This window comes from Panthera onca, chromosome A3, assembly GCF_046562875.1.
Source record: "Panthera onca isolate mPanOnc1 chromosome A3, mPanOnc1 haplotype 2, whole genome shotgun sequence".
In the NCBI taxonomy this organism is placed as follows: domain Eukaryota; kingdom Metazoa; phylum Chordata; class Mammalia; order Carnivora; family Felidae; genus Panthera; species Panthera onca.
This window is the reverse complement of record NC_138341.1, coordinates 138,119,527-138,137,454: the sequence shown is the minus strand read 5'-3', so window position 1 is coordinate 138,137,454 and position 17,928 is coordinate 138,119,527. Positions and strand designations below refer to the sequence as shown.

The window sequence follows — 17,928 nt, the reverse complement described above, 5'->3', positions numbered from 1 at the left end:
GGCGGCTTACCCGGCCTGCTGTCCAGCCTGCCGGCATCCGCGAACACCCGCCCCCCGGAGCAAGGGGCCCGAATGAAGTGCTTTGGTGTGTGGGCATCCAGTCTGATTTCCAGGTGGTTCCCCTCAGCACCACCACGCCAACATTGTCTGATGAGTCACTTTCTGTCCGGGGAACCCGCAGAGGGTCTCAGCGCAGGGGATACTGGGAGCCTGGAGCCCTGTGACCTGTTGCTGTGGAATAGCACCAAGGCACCGGAGAAGGAGCCGTGGGGTCTGAGCAGGAGGAGCACCACCCCATTCCTGGCTGTCTGTGGTGAGAGGTGCTGGGACCCACGCATCCAGGGGAGGCTGAGGCCAGGGAGGGATGCGCCCCAGAGCAGGTGGCGGAGGGCGAGGGAGAGGCAGGATCACCTCAAGCGGAGGTGGAGGTTGGGCCGGTGCGGGAGGCGCCCGTGGGGCCCAGACTCTGGGCCGGCAGGTGCGTGCGGCTCGGCTGGTCCCAGCGGCCGGCCGGGAGCAGTGCTGCTTGAGCTCAGATCACAGGGGACATTTATGAACCATGTGTCCTGGGCATTCCAAGGGATAAAGGGGCGCTTTGCAGAGGACTCTGGCCGCGGCTGGCTGGGGACCGGCTGCCGGGGAGAACAGGGGAGCGGAGACACGGGCCGTGGACTCCCAAACGCTTTGTCCCCTCCGGCCTCCCGGGTGGACTGACACCCGCAGGGGACGAAGGCAGAGTGGGAGCCCCAGCGTCACCCGCATTCCTCCAGCACAGCCGCGGGGAGGGCACACCGTCCGTCTGGGAGCGAGGGGCCCGCCCGACCTTCCTGATCAGCCGGGGCTCTGCGAGGCCAGCACCGTATCCTTCTTGTCCGGCCCCCGGCCTTTGGTTTTCAGTGCAGTCACAGCTCCACAGAACTTGCTGGACTGAGAACCGGGCTGTGGAGAAGCAGCACAGACGTGTACCTTCTGCCGCAAGGGTCAGACCTCTTTCCTGACCGCCCCCTGCCCCGGGCACGGCCACACTCCGCGGGAAGAACCCCGTGTGCCGTGAACCCTTCTAATTGGCACGGTCATTGGCGGCCTTCCAGCGCATGGAGAAGGGACTCGTGTGGCCAACGGTCCGCCGGGGTGGCCGGGCCCTCGGGTCAGCCCTGCACAGGACACACGGGTGGCCCCCGCGGGCCCCTGCTGGGGCCCCACCCCCCCTGCAGCCGGGAGGGAGGGTGGCCCTCCCGTTGGGGACACGCGTTGAGTCGCAAAGCGGGTACCATATGGCGCTCTTGTGGCAAGCCGGAACAGGCGTGAGGCTCGTCACCGTTGGGAAAGCAGTGTGAAACTCAATTTCTCGGCGAGGCGGAACAGTTTCCACTTTAGCACAAGCCCCTGCAAACGGCGTCTGCTCGGTGGCCCTTTGTTCTCCCGTCCTGACTCAGCTCAGCAGTGGCTGCTGAGCCCCTGTGCAGCCCCCACACCCAGCCTGTAACTCAAGCGGTGCCCTCAAGGTCAGCGGCCCCGCCCGGGTTTGACCACCCAGGACTGAGGTTCCCCCCCGTGCCTCCCGACATGTTCCTTTCCCCCAAGCAGGGGCTGCGCGGGGCCCAGGGAGAGGGGGACCTGGTCCGTTCCTGCGGGATTTCCCTTCCAGGGCAACAGGAGACAAGAATCTGGTGCAGGACGGGGAGCCGAGTGGAGAGCCCACACCAGGAGTCCTCCGGGGCAGCCCCAAGCTGCAGGCAAAGCATCAGGTGACAGTCGGCCGGGCCACCAACAGGGCCTTGTTCACAGGCCGGGACGGGGCGGCTTTGAGCTGTCAGTCAGTGCACAGGGCTGGGGCGGGTAGGCGTCCTGCTCTGTTGTCTCATGGCTGTGTGACCTTGGATGAGTCACTCAACCTCTCTGAGCCTCAGTCCCTGCCTCTGGGAGTAAATGGTATTGCTGCTTACTGCATGGTCTGAGGGTCACGTCATCGACGGCATCCCCTGGGGCAAAGTGGAAATCCAGGAGCGCCCGCGTGTATGCATGGACACGCCCACAAGTGCACTCGAGCGTGTGCACAGCAGGGCTTTGCTGGACACTTGGGGAGGCCCGTGACTGGAGTCAGGTCAGGGGGGGCCGGGCTCAGCAGAGCTGGCGGGGTCCCGTCTTGGGGGCAGTCACCATTCACACCCGCTGGCCGGGTCCACCTAGGGAGGGAGGGGCCCGGAGGCCAAGTCCCATCAGGCCGATGGCCACCACTCCTTAGGAACAGGAGAAAACCAAAGTAGGGGACCCAGGCAGCCGCCAGGGCCTCAGTGCTCCAGGGCCTGAGCATGGGCTGAGTTAGGATGCGACAAGGGAATGTACCACCCACAGGGCATCCCGGGGCCCTCAGCTGCCCACTCAGAGCTTCGAGGCCCCTTGGGCCTGGGAGGGATGTAGGGGCAGCTCGTGGTGCTGGAGCCTCAGGGCCTGCTGAGCCCCTGGTCTGGGTCTGTCTAAATGCTGGTCCTCGTAGGCACAGACCCCACCTGACATGCTCGGGAGTGCAGAGGCCTGAGCGGCTCACATTTCTTCCAGAACAGTGAGGACAGCGGGCCTGGGAGACTGCATGTAACACCCCCACCCCTTCCCCTGCCAAGTGACAGGGGTGTGCCCGGGTGGCTCAGCCTGAAACCCTGGGAACCAGAGAGTGTCCCTGTCTCCACCCCCAGTTCCTAATCAAGTCGTGTGGAGTCTTTCTTCCGGCCTGTCTGGGCTCCCTGGCTCCCCACTCCTCCCCAGGCACCTCCCCTGCCCTGCCTGGCCCACACCACCGCTCCCCTAGACCGGCTCCCTCCTCCCGAGGCTCCGCTGCAGCTCTTGTCCTTAACCTTCCATCCCCCACCCAAAGGCACTTCCCAGACCACCACGGGTGGGTTTTTACAGGCTTCTCAACATGTGGGGCAAGGGCTGGATCTCCTGCCTGGTCCAGAGGGCCCGAGGGGCTGCTGGGCTCCTGCTCTCCTCCCGGTCTGCCCTCCCACCTCTCCTCACTCACCATTCTAGCTGTAAAGACTTTTCCAGTCCTTGGGTATACCGGGCTTGTTCCTACCGCAGGACCTTTGCACTTGCTGTTTTCCCTGCCTGAGCTTGCCACAGCTGGCTCCTAGTCTTGCAGGAGCTCAACAGCGGCTTCTTGGAGAGGTGTTCACCAACGCGTCCCACCTAAAGCACCTGCTTCCTCCCCACCTTGCCTGTCCCCACCTGTCTCATCCCTGCGTTTGATCTTCTCTGTGGTTCTGTCCATCTTCTGGCAGTTTCCTCTCCTCTTGTCTGTCTCCACCACCAGTGTGTTAGCTCTCGAGGACAGGACAGAACCATGACCATGGAGCTGCCGCTGTACCTCAGTGCTGACCAGAGCCGGTGCTCAGTGAATGCCCCCGTGTCCTCATGACGCGCTATGGGGAAAGGTGATCAGCACGCGGTGGGGCGAGGCGGAGGGACCCTCCCTTCTCCAGCCTGGAGGGCCTGGAAGGCTCCGGACTCTTCTGAGATGCTGGTTAGTTGTCTGCTTAATTTTGCTTTTAACAGACCGAGGACGTAGTCCTTTTCTCGTCTTCATCACCTCACATTTTTGGGAAAATGAGATCAGCCTCTCAACTTGAGAATTACAGCCCGTGAAGCCTCTAAAAGCCAAAACCAAACAGGTAACTCAATCGAATAGCAGCCTGGAGGCCCAAAAACTTTGTGCAGGTGCTCAGAATGTGAGGCCTCTTCTGACGGCTGGTACGGAGATGTCCCTGAGTCCCGGGTGTGCGGCCGGAGACCCAGCCGCTGTGGGAAGGGACTGTCAGCCAGAGGCAAACAAAGCACAGAGGAATTGTGTCACAGCTGACTCACCAGCACTGGCTCTTCCTCCGGCGTCATTTGGGGGCAGACGCGTGGCTGTCCCAGCGTCACTGGGGAGGCCAGAAAGCAGCGCACGGTTTTCCGTCGTCTTCTGTGGCCTGGAGTGGGTCTGGTTTCCCAAACACCACCCGTCCTTGGACCCTATCCGTTCCGACTGGCTTGGCTTTCGAGCCTGTGTCCCCACACCCTCCTTTCTGTGGGTGGCAGTTGGGTCTTTAAGCCGAGAGCTTGGTGAGGGCAGCTGTCTCCATGCTGGTTGTGTACAAGCCAGAGGAAGTTGCCAGGAAACACCAACAATCATCATGAGCGTGGGCGGGTCTCCAGCGGGAGAGAATGGCCCGGACCCCCAGGAGGGCACACGCGGCCTTCAGCCCGTCTCCTCCTTGGCTCTAGGGAGCACCTGTTCCAGGCACCCAGGCAGCTCCTGACCCCATGTCTGGGTGGCGCCTGGGACGCGGGAGAAGGATCCGGGGCTCGTGTTTTCACCTGCAGCCGTGCTCCTGTGCTGTCTGTTCCCTTCCGAGCACGTAGCCATCTTTGAAAGCAAAGCCTGTGTGCTACGCTACCCCAGCTCCATCCCTGCAAGGCCCACCCCTGGGGGCTTGGGCTTCTGGAGGGTGCTCTGCGGCTGCCTCCCAACCATGAGCACCGGGGCCCGAAGCCCCACGGCCCTGAGGCCACCGAGTGGACCCCGAGGTCCAAGGGAGGCTCTCACCCTTGTGGGTCACGAGTGTCTGGGCCAAGGCCCCCACTCCCACCCCCGCATCACCCCTGACGTAGGGCCACTCGAGGAGCAGACGTGCCTTGCAGGCACTGGTCCCAAGGTGACTTTCAGGGAGCCAGCGGGGTGGGCCCCGAGCCGCCTTGGCCGAGCCGCCCTGCAGGGCAGACCACACAGCGTGAAGAGCCTGGCCTGTCTTGCACGCCCTGCCCAGAAGCAGGGGTCCCTGTGGGACCCTCCAGAACAGTCTCCTCTCCAGGCCCCGTCCTCACCCCTGCCCCCGCCCCCCCCCCAACCTAAAGCAGGGGTGCCTCGCCCCTGCTCGCCGGCCTCAGCCCCTCACGCTTCCCAGTGTGCTATCCTCGTGCCCTGACCCCGGAGCCAGGCTCACCACATGGCCACGCGGGCCAATCCGCGGCTTGGCGGGGACGTCACTCCCTGGTGTTCGCAGGCGCTGGCCTGCCCAGGATGGGGGAGCGGCCCGGAGCCCCGGGTCAGACACAGAGCGGGATGTTTCTCCTGCGGCTGCCGGGCGCTCCTGCCCACATCCCTGCCCCCCCCCCCCCCCCCCCCAGCAGGAAGCAGAGCTGGAATCCACCCCGAGGTGCTGGCTGGCCAGGGCCCCTGCCCACTTGTGTCCCGCCCGCACCTGCATGTCGCTCCGTGCCCACGGGCCTGCCCTGTCTTTCCCAGGAATGTGCTGGCTCCATCCGAGCTGCTCGGTGCACTCTGGCTCGGGGGACGCGGCCCAGATGCTCAGAGGGGCCCCACGGGACTGTCGGTGAGCCAAGCAGGGGCAGAGGCTCCCGGTCCCGCTGACGTTTGCACCCAGGACGGGCTCGTGGACGGCGGCTGTCCCGAGCGTTCAAGGAAATACTCTCACATGTGGTTTTTCTCTAGGGAACGGAAGCCCTACGTTCCACGGCGTAAATGCTGGGAACGAATTCACGTTTCCGCGGAACTCTGCTTACATCACGCTACACGCATCTGCAAGGTGACCGGGTTCCGGCTGCTGGTCCACCCACCGTGGGCCAGGCCGGGGGCGCCCTCCGCTGCTCTGGGATCTCAGGGAAGGATGGGCGGGGGGTGGAGAGTCACACAGGGGTGGCCTCCTTCCCTTCAAGCCCAGGCTCAGGTCGGGGAGAGCCCAAGGGTCTCGCTAGTCCCACAGCAGCAGCAGATCCCAAATCTTGAATTTCACTGAGATGGAAACGTAACAAAGAGGTTTTGTCGAGGTTTTCAACTCCGTTACCGTGCCAAGCAAGGGCAGTGGAACAACGCCCTTCGGTGCTGGCCGTTGCAGGGGCCCCCTCACCAGGCAGTCTCCTTCGGCCGCTGCCACTCTGCCTGGTCCCTGAGCGGCAGCCGGAGGGGTCTTGGCCAATCTAAGCCTCGTCCCATCACCCCTTGGGTCTCAGAGTAAAACAAGTCCCCCCCACAGTCACACGCCCCACTCAGGACCCGGACCTCTGGTTCTCCAAGCTGGCTGCTCACCCCTCCCCCTGTCTCTGGCTGTCTCCGTTCAGCCACTCTGACCTCCTGGCTCTTCCTCTAAGACTTTGCTGTTCCCCCTGCTCAAATCTCTTCCCTTCTGCAGCACCATGGTTCTTCTGCTACCGCACCCCACACCCTCTGGCCCCTAATAGTTGGTTTACTTATCTCTCTCCCCTGAACATAGAGTCCCCTGGACTCTGTCCCATCCATTCTCTGTGTACCGTCTACACCTGAACAGCACAGAACGGGCGTTCAGGTTGTACGTAAAAGCTTAATGAGCATGTGATGGATGAACAGACAACCTTCCCCACGACCTACTGTCACCATTTCACACCAGAATGAAGGACACCCTTTTCCAGGAGAGGGCCGCCAGCAGCCTGACCCCAATATACTCTGAGGACTCGACCCCCTCTTGGCACTTGTCGGAGGACCAGCCCCACCCTACGGTAGCCCCAGGGCAGCCAGAGGGGACAGGGGAGTTTCCCTGGTAACAGCTAAATGGTCCTGGAGGTAAGTGAGAACAGGAACAGTGAACCAGACCCGCCAGCCAGGTGGGATGCAGCCCTCACCTGCCCAGCCACCTCCTCCCACCACTGCCGGACACTGCTCCTTGAGTTCCAGAATATTCTGAGCCCTGATCGGCCCCACCTCCTCTTTGGCCTCCACGGTGAGGCCCAACGGAACTCCCAGCTCGTGCCCACACTTGCAGATGATGTCTGGTCTGCAGACTCGAGCCTGGTGGCCATGGCAAAAGTCCTACTCGGCGGGAGCCCCGCTGTGACTATCCATGTGTGGCAGGTGCTCAGAGCGCCTGCCCTAAACAGCCACCCGCACAAGACGCTACAGCAATTCAATGACTAAATCAAATCTCTGAATATTAAATTAATGGTGGAAGTCTAAAATATTAATATATTCTAATTAAATATTCTCCAATAAATTATCGGAGCATCTGCAGTGATTTGACTCTACTTTCGTTTCGTCAAGATCTTTCAGCTGCATAAATATAGCCATTAAAGCAATTCAAGAAAGGGAACGTTTTCTGCTCCGACGAGGGAACGGGAGACACAAAGGATCTGCACGGTTCTGTCGCGCGATTGATTAAATCACAGAACCCAAGGCCGCCGAGTCGGTGAACGGCTGCTTTCTTCACGTCCCTCGGGCTTTAGCAAGGACAGTGTGAATTCCCTTCAGGTCTCCACACGATGTGTAATTACAGGGAGGCTGGACGGCGGCTGCAGAAGGGTCTCGAGTGGTGTGTTTGTGTTGGGGCCGTGCTGTTGGAACCCGGGCTGGGCGGGGGGCAGGGCCTGAGCCCCCCCACGGGGTCCTGAGCCCCCCCACGTGAGTCCACCAGGACTCACGGCGGGAGGAGTCACAGAGTTTCCAGGAGAACGTCACTCCAGGTCATTAAGAACTCCCCTGGAGTCACTTCTTTGGTCAACGGCTCCTTCCCTTCCGGGGACAAAGCAGTGGACGCCACTGTCTCTTTCGCTCTTACGAATTATAAACCCACAATACAGCACCACACCTTTGCTTTAAACAGTCAGCTGTCTTTTCAGTAAAATATTATCCCCCAAGTGTATCTTTTCCTGTTCTCCCCATCCCTTCCTGCAGATCTAAAAAATTTCCAGCCTTGTCCTTTCTTTTCAGCCTAAAGAACATTCTTTACCACTTCTCGTGGGTCTGCTGGTAATGAATTCCCTCAGTTTGCTTATCAGAAATGTCTTTATTCCACCTTTAACTTTGAAGGGCATTTTTTTTTTTCTGGATACAGAATTCTTGGTTGATAGTTTTCTTCATTCAGCATCTTGAAAATGGCCTCCCATTGCCCAGTGGCCTCCGAAAGAGAAGCCAACCTTCGCTGCCCCTGCCCTCTGACAGACTGTGTCTCTTCCTCTGCTTTCAAGATTTCTCTCGAGTTTTTGAATTTCATCAGTTTGACTATGATCAAGATTGGGTTTTCTCTGTATTCATCCTACCTGTGGTTCAATGGATTTCTTGGATCTGTAAGTTTGCTTCTCTTATCCAGCTGAAATTTTGTGTTTCAGTTTTCTACCATTCTTCAGATTAGGTGATTTTTACTGATCTATCTTTAATTATTTAATTATTTAAAATGTTTTATTTATTTTTGAGAAAGAGAGAGACTGCGAGTGGGGAGGGGCATAGTGAGACAGGGACAGAGGATCTGAAGCGGGCTGCACGTGGTGACAGCAGAAGGCCACATGTGGGCCTTAAACTCACAAACTGCGAGATCACGACCTGAGCCGAAGTTGGACGCTCAACCAATTGAGCCACCCAAGACCCCCTGGTGTATCTTTAAATGTAGTGACCCTTCTGCCATCTATGATCCACTTGGAAGCCCATCCAGCAAGTTTTTATTAGAGATATTGTACTTTTCAGTTTTACCACTTCGATTTGGTTCTGTTTTTAGTTTTCATTTTTTCTGCTATGGTTCCACATGTATTCATTCATTCTGACTGTGTTTTCCTTTGAGTCCTTGAACGTATCTGTACAAGATATTTCAAAAGTCTTGTTGGTAATTTTAACATAGTAATCCCAGAGTTAGATTCTGTGGGCAGTTTTTCCCTCTTAATTATGGGTTACATTTTGTCTTCTTTCTCTCTTTTCTTTCTATTTCCTGGGGATATGTCTAGTAATTTTTGTTTGCGTATTGGTCATTGTCGATGATACATTGTACAGACTGGTTCTGTTATCTTTCTCTGAAGGGTGTTCATTTCTGTTAAGGCAGGGAGTTAACTTGGCTGGACCTAAATCTAAATCTGTTTCCCTTGCAGGAGACAGCAGTTGAAACTTCCACTCAGTTCTTTCAATCTTCTTGCTGTTGCTTTTTGCTGGGTTCTTTGGAGTCTCCCTCCCACACGCACAGCTCCCTGGCTAGGCAGAAGTTATAAGCAGATGTGAGAGTCTCCATCCGTGGCTACACGTCTTACAGGATTGATCCCCTCACATTCTGCTGCTTTGTCAGTTCTAAACCCCATCTTCCGACCCCTCTGACCAGCGAGATTGGTTTTCTGTGTGAGAGCTAGCTGCCTGTTGATGGCAGGATGAGAAGTGACCTCAGAGGGAAAGTCACAAAAACAAGATCTCGCCCAGTGCTGTTTCCTCCTTTCAGTTCCTGTCGCCTACTGACCACTGTCCAGCAACTTCAAATAGTTGCAGACTTTTTTTTGCCGAGTTTATAATTGTTATTTCAGAAGTGTTAGTCTGACATACGCTACTTTACCATCACCAGAAGCGGAACTTCCGAAGTAATTACTTTCAAGGATTGTATATTAAACCTAACAGTCTTCAAAATGATCATGAAAGGCTAACCAGTAGAGATGGGCACAACAGCTGTGTCATTCACTCATTTGATAAGTACTTAATGACACCTACTTTGTCCCCAAGGTTGTGCTTGACAGGCGGACTGTCCCTCAAGGACCTTTATGTCTAGTGGGAAAGACAGATCAATAATCATGACAAAACAGTGTCAAAAACTCTGCCACGGTGGCAGGCAATGGGGCTGCCATGCCCCCTGTGGGAGGGCCTGTGCCGGTCCTGGGAAGCGGGGTATTCTCAGAGGAGGCAGGGAGGGGCCAGGCTGGGGAGCATCAGGTGCAGTGAGAAAGCCCTCCAGGCTGAGGGAAGGGCTCGTACGCAGGAGTCCAGGTAACCAAGGGTGTGACCAACCTGCACGTAGCCCAGCGTGGCTGTAGTTGGGTGTTCCAAGGAGCGGAGTCAGACCATGAGGTCCTGTGAGACATGCTAAGGAGTGAGACCCTGTCTTGGAGACTGAGGGAACAGAAGAAGGGGGTAAACACACACATGCCACATTTTAAAGGGCCACCTGACTTTCGTGAGACGGTGAATAATGATCTCTTGGTCATTCACACATGAACGGATGCCTTCCAAGAGCCAGAAACTAGGTTCCTAGGCGAACGCAGTGATGACCACACCACAAGGTTGCCCAGCGGACGTTTCGCAGGATAACACGGAGTCAGACCTCAGCCGGTCCCATCAAATGCATTCATGCGTCTGATCAACATTTATGGAGGGTCTACCCTGGGTCAGATACGGGGTGACTCTCCGTGTCCCTGTCTCACACGTTCACAGTGCCGACCCCGGCCCAGGGCACATCGCTCACTGAGCTCCGCAGAGACCCCACCCATCTGCATCCACACAGGTCAGCAAATGTTTGTGGTTGGGTATGAAGCAATGTGGCACCTGTGCACAGAACGGGAGCCAAACTTATCCTGGAAAATGCGAACCGGTCCGGTCTGCTCAGCTCTCTTGGGCTGGTAGGTGGGAAGCGGATTCTGGCAGTCCTTCTGAGCCCCCTGCGGCCGTGCTCTCGTGAGCTCCCTGCTCTAGAAACGGCCTCCCGCTCATCTCTCACCTTCGCCACGTGGCTACCCTTTGTGCTAAGCGATTATGTGACGATCTCCTTTCCAGGCCTTGCTCCGAGGACAGGTTTGCACGAGCTGCTGTCTGTTAAAATACCGACTTCTGAAATTGAAGGACCCGTCTCCCGGTAGCACAGCCTTCTTCCTCATCATCTTGAGCGGGTTCCTACAGTTGCCCCGGACAACCTCTCAAGTTAACAAGTTCTGAATTTTTATTAGACTTCTTAGAAGTCTGATTTTATCCTCATTCCGAATCTTGCCAGAAGTCAAACCTAACACACAGGCTAGAAAAGCAAGTGGCTTTTCAGAACCCTCCACGAAGGTACACATGAAGGAATCCCAACCGTGGTAGCGAAGGGACCAAATTCTGAATGACGGGCAGCAGGCGGCCTGCCCGCAGGCCCTCGGAGCTGGAAAGCACTCTAGTCCTCTCCCTCTGAATCTCCGGTGCCTGCACGGTGCTGGGCACCTCAGCTGGCCCCAAACCGTCCCTTCCAGAGCCGGGATACAGGAGCAGGGAAAATCCCCTCCTGCCCCTTCCCAGAACACAGGGTCTCCGGCTTCCCAGGGGATCAGCCGGCCTGCGAGTGTCTCCCCCCCTCGGCTCTGAAGCAGGGACAGCCCGGAGCTTCTGAGTGCTGCCTCTGTGATGTGGCTGCTCTCCCCTCCCCACTTAAATTTAGACGGCGGCCTAATTCCGGTGGGCACGCCCGCAGGAGCGCTTCCATACTGTGCCGCAGACACTCCCCGCTCCTGGCGGCCCAGCCCATCGTGGCCAGCCTTCCCTTTTCAGGGTTCTCCTCCACCCAAGTCGCTTATTCATTCTCCCTGCGTCGCAGAACTAATGCTAGTCCTTCCAAGGAAAAAGCCTGTAATTAACAGAGGCTTTTGGGGAAGAACGTTCTGCCTGCTTCTCTCCTGCCCAGTTTTTCATTTAGCATATTTTATCAGAATGAAATGCCTTAATGAGCACACAACTGCAGCTGATCCCAGCTGAACCTCAAAGTGCTCCTCGCTTGGCTTCCCGGCCCCATCAAGCTGTATTCACATTTGCTGGGACTCGGGCTTCTTTCTGGAGCAGCTTCCCCCAAAACAGGGACAGGAAACTCATCAACGTCCTGCAGACAGAGAGGGGGGCAGGAAGCCTCCCGAAACCCCTGCCTGGGCTAGGTAAGAGCTGAACGGGGGGGAAGGGAGGGAGCGAGAGGAGGAGGGAGGCAGGAAGTGAGCACATGAGAGTGTGGGGGTCGTACGCGTGGGCTATCACGTGGGATGGCACGGGTGCACACGTGTGTGCGTGCTTCTGCCCCGAGTTCTGACATGATCACTGGGCGTGCACTTGGGAAAGACAAATCTCTTACAGAAACTGTAAGGAGATTCTGTTTTCCATCTGCTGAGGATGCATCTCCCCATAAGATCCCAGCTCGGCTTGGGATTCCGTTCCACGGAAAGTACTCCACCATCGGGCAAGAAACTCTGAAGGCCCACCAGGAGGGGCCAAGATCTCTGCCGGGACCCTGGTGCCCCGGCCTCCAGGGTGTGTGAGCCGCTGGGCGCCCAGGCAGCGCCCTCCACTGGGCTTTGCTTCCATCACTCACTCAATGAACGTAATGCCTGCTGTTTACAACAGTAGAGGCGCGGGAGGCCTGTGCTTTGATGCGTCAGTAGCGATCATGAAGTCACGTGGTGCTAAGTGCTGTGGAGAAAGCAAAGGGGGCCGTGGGGCGAAGACCAGGCTTGGAGGGTCAGGTCTGACCTCTCGTCAGGCCACCCCTCGTCCCGTCTCCCTGGCACAGGGGAGCCGTCACAGACGAAAGGACACACACGCTCTCACAGGGGAGCCTTCCGGGGGCAGAGACACACATCCCCTTCCCTCCCTGCACGGCTGGCCCACGTTTCTCCGTGTCCCTTGCGGTAAGGCACGGCCACACACCTGGTTTCGGCCAGTGGACCTCGGGCAAAATCAGTGCATGCCACGGCCAGGCCTAGCCAGTCCTGCAGCCCTCATTCTGGGGCCCCGAGTGACCGTGGTACAGAGCCCCCCTCCCCCAAACCACCTTCACAGGAGCAGGAAATAACCCGTCTTGTGTTCAGTTCTGAAATTCCGGGAATGCCCTTGATAGCAGTCAGCTAACACTAACCCACACCCTATCCTTCAGCTCGTGGCCTGTTTTGGAGTGGCCGCGCCCAGCATGGAGGTGGCCCTCCCTATGCGGGCTGCTGGACACGCCAGGGTGTCTGCGGAGCGGAGGACAAATTTGTTCAAAAGCACAGCCATGGGGCGGGCCAGGGGACAGCGAGGTTGAGCTGGTGGCACCGGTTCCCTGCTTTCCTCGGCGGACACCTGAGGCCCCGTTTCCGTTTCCTTCCTCGAGGTCCAGGTTAGACGTGTCAGCGGCAAGGGGGTCCTCGGGATGCTGCGTCCGCAGGGGCTCTGCAGCAACCGGAGCTGCTCTGCGAAGCCAGCTCTGTAGCTGTGCAGTTGGAAGGCGGCACGGCCCCCATCGGAGCACACAGATGTCCTTGTGACCACCCCCCTCCCCCATCAATGCATCCACGGGCCGTGTGGGAGCCGAAGGCTCGGCCGGCGGGGGAGACTTGGCTATTCTTGCCTCCAGCTACGACTGACTGGCCCCCGAGACCACGGCGGGTCCCTCGGGTAGAAAGTACAGAAGTGTCTTCTTCTCCATCATCCAGGAGGGGACAGGCCCTGGGAGTCCTCGCGTGTCGGGGGCTCCGCCTACGGTACCTTTCACAGCCTGTGTAAGGATGGGCGCGGAGGAGGAAAGATTCGTGTGTCCCTACTAGGACCACTAACCTGAGAAACTCTGAAAGCCAGGACAGCAGAACATTCCAGAAGTGCCAGCATGCACGCACAACACCACGCGTGCACCTGCGGCGCGTGAGCAGACCAGAGCCCTCGGTACCCATCACAAGGTCGCGCACTCACTACAATGTTCCCGCCAAGTGCCGGGGAGGTGGGCCAGGGTGCTTCCCAGATGCTGGGAGGTAAGCTGGATGTGCGCTTGGCAAACTGGGCTACATCTGGCCCAGTGCCTGTTTCTGTAAATAAGGTTTCATTGGAAGACAGACACGGGGATAGTTTACGCGTTGCCTACAGCAGCTTTCGTACCGCAAAGAGTTGAGTATTTGAACCCGAACCTGGTTGGCTGCTTAAAATGGCTACTATCTGGCCTTTACAGAAAAAGTCTGGCGACCCCTGAGTCACAGCAACTGCTTCCGACTAAGCGGAGTTTTGAGTAGTTGCAAAGCACGAGGCCCTAAGTAAGGCTGAACCACACGACGGCAAGCTGGCTCCCCTTCCACTTGGCTTTGCATCCTGATGCCATTCAAGAGGAAGCTGCTGGTACTACCGCCTCTTCGGAAGGCTGATATTTGCTCTTTGCCTCCCTTAGAAACGAGTCCCAGGCAGCCTTCAGGCTCTGAGGGTGACAGTTACACAGCCAGACACCAACAGCTGTGTTTTCTCTGCCTTCTGCGAGTCTCACGGTCAGCCTTCCTCACAGCCAACAATGCCAGCTTTCCAACTGTGACCGCAAATAAAGTCTCCTCTTAGCCTAATTTACATTAGAAATGAATCCCTGACAAGAAACACTAGGTAGGCGGATGACGAGTGCTAGTCAGATACGGGTCCCCGAGGGCAGAGAGGGCGGAGAGGGCGCACGCACGTGGGGGCCACAGAGCTACGTCATCAGCACCCTCATCCTGTCGGCGGCCGGGGGTTGGCACACTGACCTTGAACACGGGGTCCTGGGACTCTACCCCCAGGTTGGGGTTCACGTCTTGAGTGTTTCGCTCAAGCCTGTGCCTGCATCACAGGGACCTCCCAACAGTCAGGACACTCAAGGGCAGGAGGGGCTCTGGAAAGCACGAGCTCCCCGTCTCACGGGGGAGGGGGAACTGAGGTCAGAGGGTGGCTTCTCCCCACGAGTGGAGAGACTGTCCCGCGTCCCTCCTGCGCCCTCACGCGCCTGCAACACAGGCCACACTTCTGACCCCCGAGGGTGGGGGGCTCCCCCACCAAGCAATCCTGTGACACCGGCTGGGTGTCTGCAGTTTAAGAGACACAGTTTATTCTGACGCGGGCTGCGAAACAGCAGGTGTCCGTCCCACGGGAGGGGCTCAGTCCCGCATCGCGGCTCCCACCCAGAGGGCCTGCCACGACCCCCCCTCGTAGCCCAGAGCAAGTCTACTCGCTAGATTGTCATAACGAGTGTAACTCAGGAACCCCCGATGGGTAAGATGCGGACATGCCAGGCTCCCTGCCCCTCCCCGGGCCGCCAACAGGAGGCTCTCCACACCCTGTCCCTCGGGGTTTTTATGGAAGCTGCATTACAGACTTGGTTGATTAAGTCACTGGCCACTGGCAACAGACTTGACCTCCAGCCCCTCCCCGTCCCAGGCTTTTTGGGGGGCAGGGCTGAAAGTAAGGTCTCCCCTCTCGGAGTCGGTTCCCCTGGCAACCGGCAATCAGTCCCCAGTCCTTAGGGGACTCTCCAAAAGTCACCATTAACATAACAAAAGACAACCCCAGCGCTTTCAAGGGGCAGGAAATTCCGAGGGTTTTAGGGGCTTGGTGCTTGGGGGTGAACAAGGTTCTGTGGCCAGGGCACCGCGGCCGTGGCGTGTGTGGAGAGGCATCGGCTGCGGGGCCCGCTGCCTTGCTCTGCTCCGTGTCTGCATTTGAAACGCACAGCCCAGCTCCCTCCGTGGGTGCAGCGGAGACAGGACAGGCTCAGCAGCCCCCGGAAGGAAGGCCACCCGTGGCAACACCCCGCCCAGTGGGGTGAGGCGCTCCCCAACGATGGGGCGCTAAACGGGATCCTCGCCGTCGTTTTACCAAAGTATTGGCCGCACTGGGTTGCAATTTTCTCCAAAGGGAAGGAGGAAGTGCTAGTTGATGGCCTTGATTTTGAAACACAGATCTGTAGAACCGATTCTTCCCTTCTCCCAGGGAAAGCACCTTTGGGGAGGGGGCCGGGAGCTCGTGCACTGCAGGAGCCCCACCCCCCACTAGGGATGCAAAAGCCCCGAATTTGGGGTCACGGTCTCCGTCCCAAGTTCCGGAACTTCCCACCGCCACCGTCATCCCCAGCACAGACACGCCGTCTTTCCACCGTCCAGTGTCTTAGTCGTCATTGGAAAAGAGTGTGAGCAAAGAAGCGTGTCAGAGGACAAAGGGCATGCCCAAGTCGCCACCCCGCCTCCTTCCATCAGCACAGGCGAGCCGACCCAAGTCCGGCCGGACCCCCCTTCCCTGGAGGACGAGGCTGCCCTTCTGATCTCTGTCTCGTGCCGTCTCATTACCATCTTGACCTTGGACACCGAGTGCAGACCATCCCGTGCTCCCGCTCCAGGACAAGCCCGCCAGACTCACCTGCAAGATCCCGGAGGAGAGGACGCACTAGGCTAAGACCCTCCCCAGCCAGCAGGAGGGGTCTCCACTTACCCGCACCAGCTGCTGTGGGAAGGGCCCGCGGGAATTTTCCGGCACGTTGATGGGTGGGATGACCCAGTCTCGTTTCTGTCTCCTCAGCCCGTTGGCATTCTGGTGCTGGGGCCACGGCAACAGCGTGTCATTCGGAGGCTGAGAGGCGTCCAGACCGGCACTCGGCTTCCCTTTCTGCAGCATTAGTCGGAGGGGGGAGAGAAGAGTCAAAGAAGTCTGGTTAAGTTCTGCGCAGAGGAAAAGGCATCTGTTCAGAGAATCTGTTCTGTCCTAGATCAACACAGAGAGACTGGATGATGCTTGGGAAAGTGGCTAAGTGTTAGGGGGAAAAAATCAAGCAACGGAAGAATGGGGAAAAAAATCACAAGGGAAAACACAGTTTATTTATTTATTTTTATTTTTTTAATATTATTTAATGTGTATTCATTTTTGAGAGAGAGAGAGACAGAGTTGGACCAGGGAAAGGGCAGACAGAGAGGGAGACCCAGAGTCAGAAGCAGGCTCCAGGCTCCGAGCTGTCAGCACAGAGCCCAGCATGGGGCTGCAATTCACAAACCGTGAGATAGTGACCTGAGTGAAGTTGGACGCTTACCTGACTGAGCCACCCAGGCGTCCTGGAAAACACAGTTTAATTTAAAGTTCTTGTTTATGAAAACACCCCCTAAACACAGTTGATAACCCCGGTAAACATGATTTACAACAAATCTGTCAAAGGATGGAGAGTCTCACTATATAAAGAGTTCCTACAAATCAATAAAAAATTTAAATCTTTTTGGTAACAGGAAAGGACATGAATAGAAAGTCATGGCAAAATAAAAAATCAGTAAGCTTATTAAAAATGTTCACATCTTCCGTTAATCAAATGAATGCAAACTGAAGTGACATACTCTCTTCACCTGTCAAACTGACAAGATTAAATGAATGGATCTTCAGTCCTGTGCACTGTGCCGTGTTAGTCGGCTCAAGCGATGTTTGAGGGTGTAGGAGGCGGCGTTAGGCAGACCCGGTGTCTCGTGTCGATGTGCATCCTAAGGTCCACTGACTCTGGGCGAGTCGCTGTGTCCCTCCAAACTCCAGCTGCTTTTATAAAACGGGGCTGGCAATAACAACACTGATTTCAGAGGGTTGCTATGGCAACTAAAGCCATCAGAGCCCCTGACTATGGGGCAGCCACTGGGACTGGATGGTGGCTGAGCCCTGACTGGATGCTGCTGGGGGCTAACCACAGCCTTCTGCTGCTTTGTGCCAGTCCAACAACAGCCTCAAAAATGCTCCTTGCTGTCAGCTGTACATCAATTAAAAAAAATTAGGAAAAAAACCCCCAGTAGCTCCACAGCTGGAAATCTGTCCCCAAAACACTACATGCAAACAAACGTCTCCATATAAAATGTTCACTGCAGATGTTTTTGTAATAATATTATGGATATTATGTATACATCAAGTAATGAAAATAATCGGAAAAAAACCTCTGGAGATCTGATAGCCGCAAATAATAGGCAAAAAAAATTTTTTAATGTGTATTTATTTTTGAGAGAGAAAGAGAGAGACAGAGACAGAGTGTGTGTGGGGGAGGGGCAGAGAGAGGGGGAGAGAGAATCCGAAGCAGGCTCCAGGCTCCGAGCTGTGAGCACAGAGCCCGGCGCGGGGCTCGAACCCACATACCATGAGACCATGAGCTGAGCCGAAGTTGGATGCTTAACCGACTGAGCCCCCCAGGCGCCCCTAAATTGTAGTTAAATGCAGAATGCTATGTTTGTATCTTGGGATATTACAGAGTCATTAAAAGCTACCCTTTGGAGACGGGGACATGACGAATGTCCATCAAATAATGTAAGTGGAGAATGGCAACAGAGTATACACGTAGCACAAGTCCCTATTTGTGTGTGTGTGTGTGTGTGTGTGTAAGGACACAGAGAAGACTGGAAGGAAACATCAAAATGTAAACTTGTTTTCTCTGCTCACCAGTGAGC

The 17,928-nt window shown here is 56.9% G+C and overlaps 1 protein-coding gene across 4 annotated transcripts in view; it reads right to left on the bottom strand.

Moving 5' to 3' along the window:
- The window catches only part of CDH4 (cadherin 4), a 542,734-nt gene that overhangs the window by 118,827 nt on the left and 405,979 nt on the right, over positions 1-17,928 (bottom strand). For all 4 annotated transcript variants that reach the window (XR_014137503.1, XM_081795373.1, XM_081795372.1 and 1 more), the window contains exon 4: positions 15,959-16,132. Coding sequence is in view for 3 of the 4 variants with exons in the window: in XM_081795373.1 (XP_081651499.1) it covers positions 15,959-16,132 (174 nt within the window). In the remaining variant the exon portion in view is untranslated. The remainder of the gene's footprint in view (positions 1-15,958; positions 16,133-17,928) is intronic.